At 43.6% G+C, this 14,280-nt stretch overlaps 2 protein-coding genes across 4 annotated transcripts in view; both read right to left on the reverse strand.

The window, feature by feature from the left end:
* The window catches only part of GNAO1 (G protein subunit alpha o1), a 163,841-nt gene that overhangs the window by 137,851 nt on the left and 11,710 nt on the right, over positions 1 to 14,280 (reverse strand). The window lies entirely within an intron of this gene.
* Positions 8,738 to 9,260, reverse strand: LOC119249231 (heat shock factor-binding protein 1-like). The gene has a single exon (XM_037516418.2). The coding sequence runs from the start codon at positions 9,247 to 9,249 to the stop codon at positions 8,980 to 8,982; it is 270 nt and encodes an 89-aa protein (XP_037372315.2). The 5' UTR covers positions 9,250 to 9,260; the 3' UTR covers positions 8,738 to 8,979.

A 14,280-nucleotide genomic window follows, 5' to 3' on the forward strand; every position in this document is an offset into this window, starting at 1 on the left:
GTTAAAAATGGCGATGCAGCAATCACCTTGAATTGAATAAGAATATCCAGTCTGTCACTTTTTCACTGAATTATAAATCAGAGAGCTCACAATTGATGCGGCAGCAAAACTCTGAAGGCAAGGACATGTCACAGGGAATCTTTATTTCTTGGGTAAACTTGAAAGGGTATGAACTTCAGGATGGAAAAAGTCACCCAACACAGCAAAAAATTTCAAGTCGCGTGTCATGGAAGATGGAGCTAGTGCATGAAGAGGTATATTCAAATGAGACTCTTTTTGTCTGTTTCTACCCAATAAAGATTTCCCCCTAGGCTTAGCAGAGAGCCTTGCCCATAGTAATATTAGCTGCATACCTGATCTCCAAGCCATGGGCTGAGTGAACTTATGTGTTGTCATTATTCTCATTTTACAACTGGGGAAATTGAGGTACGGGGGGTAAGCAGTGCGCCAAGGTCATATGGCCAGTAAGTGGGAGGGCTAGGGCCCAAGCACCGAGGCAGTCTGCCTGTAGTCCACACACTGAACCACCAGCTTTCCGGCCCCTCAAAACCTATGGCTCTCAAATATCAGTGAAATTCAGTTCGGCATGGGGGTGCACTGTGCTGATAGCTCTTATTTTCTGGCCCTGAAAGACTTTCAAATCCATCTCTCATTTGCAGATGAGATTGATGGAGCTCGGAGAGTGTAAGGACTTGATGATTCCTAGCCTAGCAAGTGATGAGAGAGCAACTGAATGCTGCCTTCACAGGGAAGGCGGGTTTGTGTCGAAGTCTGGGCACTGGCCAGGAGCTCATGCTGGGCAGTTCAGGGCATCTAAAGTGGGTGCTGCAGCATCTGCTCCCAGAGCTTTACTCCCAGGTGCCAATGTGATGATGAGGGAGGTTCCTAGAAGGCTGACTGGTTAGCAGTCAAGTAGGGAAAACTAGGCTGTCCAGGGCTTGCCCTTCTCTGTTGGGGGCTCACACACCGCCCCCTATAGAGCACCCTGCTCTGCTCCCTGCAGAATCAGAACCCAAGGAGGGTAGACTTAGGGGCATTGCTTAATTTCCCAGCTTTCTTTGCTAAACAAACAGCACTACTATTACGTCTTTAAACATTTAAAAATTGAGATACAAGCTATATATAGTAGGAAATAGAATGGCAAGTGTATGACTCAATGGAATTTTATATATGTACAGCCAATATAACCACTGTCTAAATCAGGATAACATTTCTTTCAGAGCTTCTGACTCCCAGCAGTAGACATGCAAGGAAGGAGGAGCTTGGCGTGGCAGCCTGGCCACTAATTCTGCTACTGCCTGGATCTGGCCCTAGAGCTGTTAGAAGGAGTTGAAACTCTAAGATCTGCAGGACAGAGAACAGGTCAAGGTCTAGGTTGTGGAGAAAGAGATGGAAGTCTCCTCAATAGGAGGACAGGGAGCATAGCCCTTCCTGCTCCCAGTATATAGTAAGTGCTCAATAAAGAGCTGTGGTTTGATAGACTCAGCAATTCCTATCCACTGGGAACCCCAATACACAAATAATATCTATCATGTGTGTACACTAAAGTTTCACATGAGCACTGAACAAACTTCTAACAGTCAATGAGAAAACCCACTGCAGCATAAAAGGGTCACTACTTATGTAAACTGACCCCAAATTGTCTCTGTGCATGATGGACCTATTTGGTTCAGGGGATAACAAAGAATAGGAATTAGGATTCTGTTCCATAGGAGGGTTATAGCTTAAATGAGCAAACAAGTCCTACACATTCAAAATGTTGGTCAATAGTTAACAACCACCACCACCATAATTATTATGTTCTTGAGCTAAATACTTTCTGCTTCATTTCATACAATCCTCAAACCTGCTTGCCCAACATTACAAAACTAGATAGTAGCACAACTGTTTCAAACCAAAGCTGGTCCTCTTCACCATTTCATGAAACCACTTCTCTTCCCAAAGCTGGTATGCAGAGCTCTACATGTGGGCACACTCATGTGTCTATAATGCCCAGAAAAACAAAGGGGTTCACTTCCATGGAACCATGGCAGCATATTAAAAAAATCTAATGGGCAGACATCACAAAATATTTTAGAGAATGGAGACAGCAGTGTGGGTTAGTATCCAGGAAAGCCTGCCCCACGGGTCAGCAGGGACTTGCTCTGGCCCCTGAGGCCGATCTGCACTTGAACAGGAGAGGGAAGACTATCTTGGCATCTGGCACTCAGGCAGAGATGGACACGGGGGTGTGGATGGGCGCCAGGGAGAAAGCTTCTACAGAATAAGAGTTCAAGATCACTGTGGTGGGCTGGACTAGTATATTTTCTCAAAGGCAAGGAGAGAGTGAAACCACTGGAGTGGCTCAGTTGGGCCACAAAGAGCAAAAACGGCATTTCTGGAAGAATACTGAGACTATGCAGCCGGCCCAGAGAAGGGCTGAGCAGAGATGGTAGTGAGGGGTCCAGGGTAGGTGCTGCAGTGGGACAGACGTGCCCAGCAGGCTAATGTTGGGAAGATGAAGTGGGAATTATGGGCAGCTCATGGATTGGGGGCTGAGACAGAGACAGGGTTACGATCTACCCTATGTGGGAGAGGGGGACAGCCTCCAAGGCCTTCCCTACAAGAGCAGGAACCCCTGGTCAGAAATCAGCTTTTCCAAGGTGAGGGTAGGTTTGAGAATAGCATTGGCCAAACACTGGTTTTTGGTTTTTTTAACCATCGTCATGATTTCATTGTCTTTTGGAAAATGCCTTCTCACTTTTATTTAAATCCTAGGCTGTAATTATTTGTACATCATGGTTTGATGGGTTAGGGACCTTTTGTCCTAAAAGGTAATGAAATAAATATATTATTTCATGTGTTCACTTGCATATCACTAAACTTTTGGGCGAGAGTTGGGGACACCTGCCCTGTGGCTCTGGACCCAGGATTTGTACCTCAGCCTCAAGTTTGCATGCTGAGTATGTCCAGGGCCAAGGCTGCCCCGGGCTAGCAAACCCAAATGAGTCTGTAGGCCAAACCTCAGTCTTTAGGGCCTGTGAGAGTGGGCAGAAGAGGTGGGTCCAGGAGGAGTTCCTTCCCCACCAGGAGGCCAGCAGCACACAACAGTCCATGAACCCTTGGGGCTTGTCTCCTACAGACCAGCCAGAAACAACTGGCTGTGGCCCTTCCTTGGCCATGCAGGGTCAACCCACTTCCTTCCTGGATTCCTCCCATGTCATGACACACAAACACACACGCGCATACACACACACACACACAAACACAATGCCTCTATCCTCTGCACCCCAAGCAGCAGGCCCTGTGAGGATAACACCCATAAGACGAAGGTCTACCAGATTCATGACAGAACTTCCATTCTGGTCTCTGCCTTTAGGTGAGACCACACTCCCCAAATAGGCACTGACTCTCCAAGGGCATCTGTTTTTGCAGTTCAGTTGTGACTCCAGCTACACAGACCTCCTTGTGGCTCCTCTGACACACCAGGCACACTCTGAACTTAGTCTTTGCACTTTCTATTTCCTCTGCCTAGAATACTCTTCCCCTATGCTTATGTGTCTGGTTCCCTTACCTTCATCAAGTCTTTGTTCCAATTTCATCTTCTCAGTGTGGCCTTCCCCAATTACTTTAGAAACTGTGATATTCCCCTCCCTATTCCCTATATAGTAGAAGCTCAAATATCTGCAGAATGAAATAATGAACAATAATATTTCTGGAAAGCATTTAACCAAATGATTTCAAACATCTTTGTCTGATGGCTACAAATATCTGATGACAGCCAGATTTACTTTTTGTCTTTTCTGGAAGAAATGGTAGTGCGGGTCTTGACCAGAAGGTAACAACTGGGTCTGGCCAGACTTAGTTGGGTGACTATAAGTCCTCATCCAAGTGAGCAGATGCCCATGGTGCCCTCACTGGGCAGGATTCTTGGGGATGGCCCTACCTGTCAGGCAGCATGACCCTGTGCCTATGTATGCCCATGCCAGATCAGTTTATAGAAAGGGCCCAGTAGAGCACTAGAGGTGAGGGTAGGGCTAGAGAGATTCCACTAGAGAGATTGTTCATACCGGCCTCCTTGCTACTCCAGCCTGCCCAACATCTTTTGTAATAAATGGCACTGTATCACTCTTATCTAGAAGCTACTTGTCCAGCAATTTCTGTGGATCAAACCCTGCCAGAATCCCAGAAGAATGATGAAGTCTGAGCTCAGACTGTACCACAACAAAACCTTGTCACCATCACTTGTAGAGCATTTCACAGCTGCCAACTGATTTTTACCTACTTAATCCCAGGTCATCAATAGGCAGGAATGCAGAGAAGTTGGGTCACTAAAGCAAAAGCACGCTAGTCTTAGAAGAGCTCCTCAGGTCCTGACTTAAAGCCTATTTATTCTTGTCCTATACACTATGGTAACAAAGTCAGGCATTTAGTTTTCCAGGCCATCGCAGATTCAGAGCAGAAGAGAAAAGGGGAGTAACTCAAGGTAGGAACACTGATGCGGCAAGATGTGATAGATGACAGCAAGTGAAGAGACAGGAAAATTATAGAAAGCGTATTGGAGCAGAGTTAATTACATTCCGGGACCATTTGCAGGGTTGGGGCACATTAATTGCCCAGAGGGGTACTGCTGATCTTTAGCACAAAGCAGCAATACCAAGCGATGACTTGAGGCCATTGGGACAAAGGATAAATGCTGTAGGGGCCTCCCCGGTGGCGCAGTGGTTGAGCGCTGGGTTGCGGGGCTGCCCGCGGCCTCTGCGGCACTGGTTCGATCCCCGGCTGCTCCCCGGCCACCGGAGGAGGGTCCCACATGGTGCGCGGACCTCTCCTGCCGCCCGCTGCTCCCCTCAGCAGTGTACTTCGGTCCTTCTGCCTGCTCTGCTCCCTGCTCTGGCTCTGGTGAATTCTCTCGCCCTCCTGTGCTTCTGACTGTACCCAGTGCTTGTATAAACAAACAAACAAACAAACAAATAAATAAATAAAAAAAAAAAAAAAAAAAAGGATAAATGCTGTATATGCATTCAATTGCTTTTGGTGACACCGTATGAACACATTCTCTTGTTAATGTCCCTCTTGCTTCTAAATTCTCCCTGAATTGATAAACAGGGTTTGAAGAGAACATTTACATTTTTTAAAAAGTAAAACCCTCTCTCAGAAGTAGCACTGTGACAGGACTTCCTGGCTATTCTCAATGGCTAAAGACTTTGCTCCCATCAATCGCCAAGCAGCCAGTCTGCACACTCACTTTTCAGACCCAGGCTGAGATCCACAGTTTGCTCCTTCCTTCCCCCCACTACTCCTCATTGTTTAACTCTGGAGTTGCATAATTTACAGTCCCCTTGTGAAGGGCCGTGTGTTCCAGAGTAGGAAGCTGTCACACTGAATAGAGCACTGCTGGGCTGTGTTCACAAACAGCTTTTCACCATTCCTCTGCGCCCTCAGTGACAGCGAACCTCCTCCTTGCTCGCAAGCAGCTCCTGACAATCAGGGAGATTGTGGGGAGGGGTGCTGGGAAGGACTGCAACCATAAATCCTCTCAAGTCTGCTGTATAATAAAACAGGGTCATAAAACCCAACCAGATTTCAAGTCAGGACTGAAATAAGATGCCCAGAAAACTCCTAATTTGGTCTCTATAACCCAACAAGTTATGAACTAATTTTCTCAGCTGGGAGGGAGCTATCTAGGATGACTATCTTGGGGTGGCGACTGACCTCAGGACTTTGGGTGGGAACTCAACCCAACCCAAGAGCTAGGTGAAATCAAGATACTAGTACAGCTTAATTAGCAGCAGTCCCAGATCCACACGGGTCTGAGCCCTGGGAGACAGCATGTTTGAGGGTAGGAGGCCCAGAGTTCTGCAGGTGATGAAACCTGAATTCAGAAGGCGTACAGATGCATAACAAAGCAACAGGATACCTCCAGCTCTGTAATGTCCTCTCAGTGATGAACCAAGGTGTGACCCTGAGCAAGGTTTTTGGATAACTTCACCAAATCTCACTTTCTTCATCATAAAAATAGGACTAACCAATAGCCTACCTCGAACTGTAGTTAAGCTAATCATGTATATTAAGCATCTTAAGTTACAGATGTGTTAAATAAATGTTATTTCTTTAGAATTGATCTGAATCCTGCTAATTCTAGCTGTAAGTCATTATCTTTGGAATATAAAAATCTAGCTTGTTCATACAAAATAATTTTCATTAAATATTTCTAGTTAAAAATTACTTTTTTATGTTTAATAATTATTAAATAAATTTCTAACATATTTGTAAAAAAAAGCAAAAACAAATGTTATTTCTTTTACCCTAATACTTCTCTCCTATCCTTTTCTGCATAGTTTTCCTTGGGAAGCTGAGGAGAAACAGGGCCACACCATTCTTGCTCTGTCACTAGTGAGTCACAGGAACCTGGACGGGTCAACTCCCTTCCCTGGGAGCCTCACAATCAATAGGCCACCTAGTAGGATTTATACAAAAATTAAGTGAGGCAGACAAATACAAAATCAATATATAAAAAATCAATTGTAGGGCCTCTCTGGTGGCGCAGGCAGTTGAGCGCAGCGCTATGAAGCTGTCTGCAGCCTCCAGTACAGGTTCAATCCCAGCCAGCTGCAGAGATACCCACATAGCGCAGCAGACCTCTCCTGTGTCACCCGCTGCTCCGCTCAGCAGTGTATTTCAGTAGATCTGCCTGTTCTGCTCCCCACTCTGTCTCTGGTGAATCCTCTCACCCTCCCACACATCTGGCCTGTACCCCAGTTCTTATACAAATAAATAAATCTTTAAAAAAAAACAGTTAAGTAAACTGCATTAAAAAAAATCAATTGTAATTCTATGTAACAGATACAAAGTGCAGTTCAAAAAAAAAAAAAAGAAGCAATTATAAGACCATGGTACATAACAAATATCTAGCTATAAATCTAACAAAAAGTATAGATTATACTATAAATTTATATATACTTTATATAAATTTATATAATTTATTTATTATACTATAAATATATATATACTATTTATAGCTATAAATCTAACAAAAATATCTAGCTATAAATCTAACAAAAATCTAACAAAAATAAGACCTCTGTGGGAAACATAAATATTTTAATAACAATTATAATAATGAAATGGTAAAATAAAACATGTTTCATGGAAGACTCAAGATTTAAAGATGCCAGTTCTACCCAAGCAGAGTAGTGGATTTAAAGAAATGCTAGTCAAAATCCCTACAGGTTTATCTCTCTGTGTGTAACATAAACTGATCCTAACATTTACATGCAAACACGAAGGGCTGAGAGCAGCCAGAACACCCAGGAAGATTGCCAAGGTTGGGGCGGGGGATTTGCTAAACCAAATATCAAGACATATCATAAAGTCATGGCAATCAAAAAAATAAAAACAAAAAAACAGCGTGGCACTAATGACATAAGAATTAGGAGTCCAATGGAATGGAATAGAGCCAGAAATAGACACCTGCATACATCAACACTTGACTTAAAAAAGAGGTGGCTCGCCAGAAGAGTGACTGAAAAATGACCTTTTAATAAGTGGTGCTGGGACAAATGGGGAAAAAATTGAAATTGAAGCCCTACTTTACAACACATACAAGACTCAACTAAGGATTAATTAAACACCTAACTATGTAAGAAAAAACATCAAAGCTTTTTAAGAGTGGGAATAAAAAGGAGAGCTTCTGCCACTTCAAGATGAAGAAGCATTTTAGAAATAGGACTCAAAAAACACTAGCCAAAAAGGGGAAGAATGAAAAATTTGACTACATTAAAAATCAGAATACCTTTTTAACATAGTACCCCACTAACAAAGTGAAGAGATAAACCATATATTAATGAATAAAACTGGAAAAGTACCAATAACTTTAAAAAGTAACAAAGGAATAGATACTTCACAAAAAGGAAAAGACAAAGGTCAATAAACATATAAAAATTTTTGAAACTCACTTGTAATCTAGGATCTGTAAAGTAAAACCACAATGAGACACAGCGAGTTACCTATCAAGCTGGCAAAATTAAAGAGCTTGGCAGTACTAAATACTGGCAAGGATTCGGTACCACTCTCTGCTAGTATAAGTGTAAAATGAAAAACAACATGGCAATAGCTAACATAGTTGAATCTTCCCAATAGTTCCACTTCAAAGAACCCTTTATGAATTGATACATCTCAGAATACACACACACACCACCCCAGGATTCATAGCAGCATCCTTCACAACTGTCCCAAACTCAAGATAACCCAGAAGTGTGATGGATAACGTATAGTCATGTATGCCAATAAATATAGCAAGGACATGAAAAATATATAGCATATTCATGAAAATTCATAAGTATTCATAAATGCTACATAGAAAAATTCTAAGTATGTATATACTGTAGAATACCAGATAGCAATGAAAATAAATGAACTACAGCTATAGACAACAACTTGGATGAATTCTGCAAACACAATGTTGACGGAAAGATATGACTTAATAACATAATAGTATGCTTTCAATGACATCAAAACTAGGGAAAACTGAACTCTGTCTAGAAGCGTACATAAGGGATAAACTCTACAGAAAAACAAGGAAGCAAACATAAAAGTCAAGGCAGAGGGAGTTGTGTTCAAGAAGAGCTGTTTAGGGATCTTCTTGGGTACCAGCAATGTCCTCGTTCTTAACCTAGTCAAGGTTACATGAGCTCTGTCATTCTTTTTTTTTTTCTTTTAAACACTAAAATATTTGATAATTTTATGCAGGAACTGCCAAAGTTTTAGTGTTTAATATTTAACAGCACAACTGACCAAGGTCCAAGATGTGAGGGTACCATGTTCAAAAAACTGAGAGGGGGAAAAAATCACTATAAACAACCTGTGTAGTATATGTTAAGAAAGTACACTTTATAATATAAAACCTGTCAACACATAGAAGTTAGTTGCAAATAGCCATTCAGTGTTCTCTTGGCTTGTGAAAATGGTGTTCCTGATTTCAGTGTAAATTAGCAAACTTCAACTCTTCTGTGTGGCAGGTATCTTGTTTTCACCTTCCAGCTCTTCCACCCCAGCCTGTGTCATGAGGTCTGCAATGTTTTTCTCCAGGTCGTCAATGCGACTACTCATATCATCAATTCTTCCAATGATCTGGTCGGACATAGTCTGAAATTTATCCTGCATCTGTTGCAGAAGAGTCTGCATCACTGAGGTGAGATCCTGCATGGTCCTGGGGTCGGTCTCGGCCATCTCCCCGGTTCCCAGCTTGGGGGTGATGTCTTGGACCATCTGAGCTCTGACTTTCTAAAGTAAGTGTATATTTTGCATTTATATTGATCTATATCACAATGAGAATGCTTTTTTGTTAAAAAAGTCTCAATGTCATCTCCTCCTAGAATTCTTGCCATTTCCCACACAGAGGCAGGCACTCCCTCAGCATCCTTGCTCTCCACTGGCCCCAGTGCTTATTATCATCAAGGCATCTCTGCCCTTGAGGGCAGATATGGAACCTGTCTTGGCCATCATTATATCCACTGTCTTCACTGTGTCAAGCACATGGTGAGTGCTTAATATTTCCTCAATTAATCAACTATTGTATTTAGGGATCTCCCAGTAGGTAACAAGTTATTAGGCCTGGGCCAATCAACTGAGTACCAGCAGTGTGATGGAAGGAGACCCAGCACCAGAGAGACTGAGGCCTGGCTCCACAAGGTAATGGCCACATCACCCTGGATAAATCACTTTTTTTCTGATAGTAAAAATGACACAAATAGCTACCATTTGGCGAATATCAACTATGTGCTAAGTGCTTTTAGCAGTGTTTCATCATTTAATCCTCACAGTGTATCTACATTATATTTTTTAAGATCTCTTTTTAATGATCAGAAAACTGAGGTCCAGAGAGATTCTATAATTTTACCCAAATCACACTGAGAGTCAACAAATGGCAAAGTCAAGATCTCCAAAATTCATGCTTCTCTGATAATGCTATGCTGACATCTCTCTGTCTGTAAAATGGGTATACAGTAATGTCTGGGCAGCCTGACAAGACTTGTGCAAGGCTTGAGGGAGATAAAAAATGTAGAAGGAGCTTGTAAACTTTAACATACCACTCAAATGCAAGGAAAATAATACGCAATAAGCATCTACCATGGGCCCACACAAAAGGGCAGATGGTTTCTATTCACACTGAGCTTTCAAGCCTGTTGTAAAGGGAAGCTCTGTAAACAAGAAAACTAGGAACACACATCAATAAATTGATTTAAGGGAGCCACCAAGAACCGCATGTAACAAGGGCAGAGACCAGCAGTGAGTGGCCTGATTGCCTGGCCTGAGCAATGGGCCACTGTCTCCATGCTTGTCTTCTGTCCATCTTTCACACAGCAGCAGGAGGGGGTTTATTAGGCTTACTGCAATTCCTTGGGGGTGGGGGTGGTGTGTGTGTGTGTGTGTGTGTGTGTGTGTGTGTGTGTGTATTAAAACTACATTATATAAGTGAAATCTGTTGAAGTACTATTTACTTTCAGTAAATTCATCCTTTTCAGGTATACAACTTGATAAAAATTTTTTTCAACTTGATAAATTTTCATAAGCAAATACAGGTATATAACCACCACTACAACTGAATAATAGACTATTTCTATCACTTCCAAAAGTTCCCTTGTACCCCTCTGCTGTCAACCCTCTGTCCTGCTATTCCTAGAGACCACTGATAGGATTTCTGTCCTTATGCTTTTTCTCCTTCTAGAATGCAGAAGGATCTTTTAAAACATAAGTTGGGTCAAATGCCTCTCCCTGGCCACCAGGGCACCCATGGTGGCTCTTCCCTATCTCTTTAAAACCATTTTGCATCACTTTCCCTTGCCTGTGGTTCAGCCTCATTGGCCTTTTTCTATTTCTCTCTCATTTCTGCTTCAGGGTCTTTGTACCTGCTATTCCCTCATCTTCAGATCTTTCCTCAGCTGCTTTCTCATCCCTCATCTCCTCCAACTACTCTTCACTGTTTAAGCCCAATTTCCCCCTTTAGAAAATTTCAATTTAGGAAATGACCTTGCTTACTGATTTACTTGTTTACTGTCACTGTCCCTTCCCTGAAACTGTAAGGCCCTGGAGGGCTGGGAGCTTGTTGGTCTCATTAAGTGCTCTATTCCTGAAACTTTGAAAGCACTATCACGTGGCTGGTCTTCTATTGGTAGTCACATGATGAACAAACATGTGCCAAAGAAGCCAGGAAACAGGCCCGTATGGATCAAACTCTAAGGGAAGGATTCAGAGAAGGAATAGGTCTTACATGGCATGTAGGGAGCAAAGAGTAGGATGAATAATAGCCAGGTTCTTCCTACTTCTATCAGCCCTTCTCCAAAGTCCCCCACTGGTGGGGGTCACCCTTGATGGGGCCACACGGTACTCAGAAGACAGAGCTAGGGCCTCTCCAGCCCTTCCCCTCCAGTGCCCTGTCTGCTCCTCTCTGGGGCACAGGTGCTTCACTGGCTTGGGTTCCCCTACATAGCCAGCTTAGGCTCTTCATCTTTTCTCCCCTATCCATGTGAATTTAGAAAGAGGGGGAGCTCAGGGGTGGTAAAGGTACTCTGGAACTATCATCAGCATTCCTCCCCACGGAAAAGCAGCACAGATCCTGGTCTTGTAAAGCAAAATTATTAGTGTATAATCTCTAAAAAAATAGGGGGGAGAGGGAGCTTCCAGGTTCCTGGCCCCACCTAAAGAAGGGTAGAGCTGAGTAGGGAGGAGAAACAAAGACCTGGAGGAGCAGAGACATGTGAAAAGGCTACTTGCTTCTCAGCTTGGGACTTGCACCAGAGTCTTGGGGGTCATGGAAGGAGACACGTGGAGAAGAGACATGCAGAGACATTTGAAAGGGACATGGGTGAGAGACTCGAGGAGAGGCTGACAATGGCAGCCTTTATCTTGACTTTTTTTAAAAAGATTTATTTATTTTTATACAAGAACTGGGGTATAGGTCAGAGGCACGGGAGGGTGAGAGGACTGCCCAGAGACAGAGCGGGGAGCAGAACAGGCAGACGGACCAAAAGCACTGCTGAGAGGAGCAGTGGGTGAGACAGAAGAGGTCTGCCATGTCATGTGGGTATCTCCTCCGCCAGCCGGGAATTGAACCCGCACTGTAGAGGCTGCTGACAGCTCCACAGTGCTGCGCACAACCTGCTCCCCCACTGGGGAGGCCACTTTATCTTGACTTCTATTTTAATTTTGCTCTTTTCCGTCTAGACTGGCCTGGCCCCTTCTGCCCCTTTCCTATGGTTCACTGCCAGAAGGTACCTTAGACTTGTCACAAGCTTTCGGGGGCTCAGCAGCCCTGTTTTAGACCAACTCTGTTTGGCTAGGCATGTACCCATGAGGGGATGGGTAACTTTGGGTATTTTATTGGAAAACTACTATCATTTCTTTTCAAAATTTTCTCTCTATGCATACTTTCTATTAAAGTTCTATCACACTTAGAGTATGTTTTGTCTTTTTGTGGCAGACGGCAGAACCCATTTAGAGTGTGCAAGCTGGGGGGTCCTGGGCTACCTCTCAGTCTGCCTGCTGACAACATTAAGAGCCAAAATCCTACCTCACAGGACTCTGCACTGTTGGTGAAGAGTGCACGTGGACACAACACGCACAGCCCTTCACAATTCCCTGAGCTGATGTCCCAGTTTTCCTTCTCAATTAGCACTAGAGTTCTGAAAGCTTAATTTTGCTATAATTTATTATCTCAGTTGGGGGTGGTCAAGGGAGAAGGAGGGGAATTCCTTTGCCAGGAGAACATCTGTTTTGCTGGTCCTCAAGATTTAAATTATGACCTCAAGATGTGAGCAGTAGCTTATAGATCCTTCAGTCCAGTTTCCTCATTTTTATGTGAAGATACTGAGTCATAGAGAAGTTAAGGAATTTGCCTGGGGCTGCCCAACTAATAGGGGCAGGGCTCGTGATATAACTCAAATTTCTTTACTCCTCCATGCAGATTTATTTTCACCATAAAATCTTAAGTTTGGCTTCTATCCTTTTCCCTCCACTAGAACTGCTATTCTAAAGGCCAGATTGCCTCAATCACCAACATACAGTGGCCGTTTCCTAGTCCTTATCTAACACGGCAATGGCACAGAAGGGAGCCCTGTGGCTACATAGAACTTCTTGAAGCATGTCCCCTCCCAGGGCTCCACAAGCGGCCCCTTTCCCAGCTGTAGCTGCTTATCAGTGTGCGGAAGGCAGGTTCCCCTGCTCGACTCCACAGTGGGGGGATCCTTTCCTGGGTCCTCCTTTTCCTCTTCAGCTGTGTATTTAGGGGCATGGCATCCACGCTCACAGCCCTACGATGCAGGACAGCTGAGCGCAATTCTCCCTCCAACACTGAACTCTCTTCCAAATGTCAGAACAACTTCCTAAGAAAATCATTGAACATTGTAAGCATAACACAAAAGTTATCCTGCAAGGACTGGAAATCCATGCTTATTGGTCGCTCTGCGCACCTTATAATACCCAACTTGATGGCATAATCAAACTCCATCAGCCACGTCTGAAGTTGGGAGGGAATCTTCTGACCTACCCTCTCCTCCCTGTGTTCAACTACACACCAAGGCTCATCTATTCTGTTTTCCCGATCTCTCTACCATCCAATTCCTCACTGCCTTTCCGACCCATCCCCTAGTTCAGACTACAAAAATCTCTCTCTACCCTTAAGCCTTTTCTCTAGTCTTTCTTCTTCTACTGCCCTGGCTTGGATCCCTACTGCCCTGCTGTAGAGGGTAGTATTCAAAGTATGTTCCCCTTAGTTAAAAAGACGAGCGAGCCCTACAGTGGAATTCTACTCCTCTTTTCTGAGCCCAGCTCTTCAGACCTGTAAGACTGCTCACTCCACCTTGAGGCACCACGCATGTTTGAGTTCACCTGTGTGCCTTAGTTAATAATGTTTTCTCTTCCTGGAAGGCCCTACCTTTTCCATCAGGACCATCTGAGTTGTAAAGGAGAGAATTTCAGCTCAAATTCATTTCTGTAAAAGAAATTCATTGGTCCACAAAGCCAGTTTCTGAGATGATAACAAGCAATGCCAGGTGTGTTTCTGCTTCCTTTCTCTTCCTTTCTCTACTCTTCACTCTCCCCATCTCCAATCTCTCAAAGCCTAAGTCCACAAGCAAGCGTCCTCCTTGCAGAGAGTAACAGAGATGTGGAAACATGGCCACAGATGGTTCCTAGCTTTCATCATTCAAACTCAGTTGAGACTTTTGCTGAGATTCCAGATGAGAGCTTCTCTCTCGTGGTGACTGCAAAACTAGAGTTTTAGATTCATCAGAGAAGTTTTGC

The sequence above is a fragment of the Talpa occidentalis genome, unplaced genomic scaffold (assembly GCF_014898055.3).
Source record: "Talpa occidentalis isolate TD23 unplaced genomic scaffold, MPIMG_talOcc4v2.1 talOcc4.17, whole genome shotgun sequence".
NCBI classification, from domain to species: domain Eukaryota; kingdom Metazoa; phylum Chordata; class Mammalia; order Eulipotyphla; family Talpidae; genus Talpa; species Talpa occidentalis.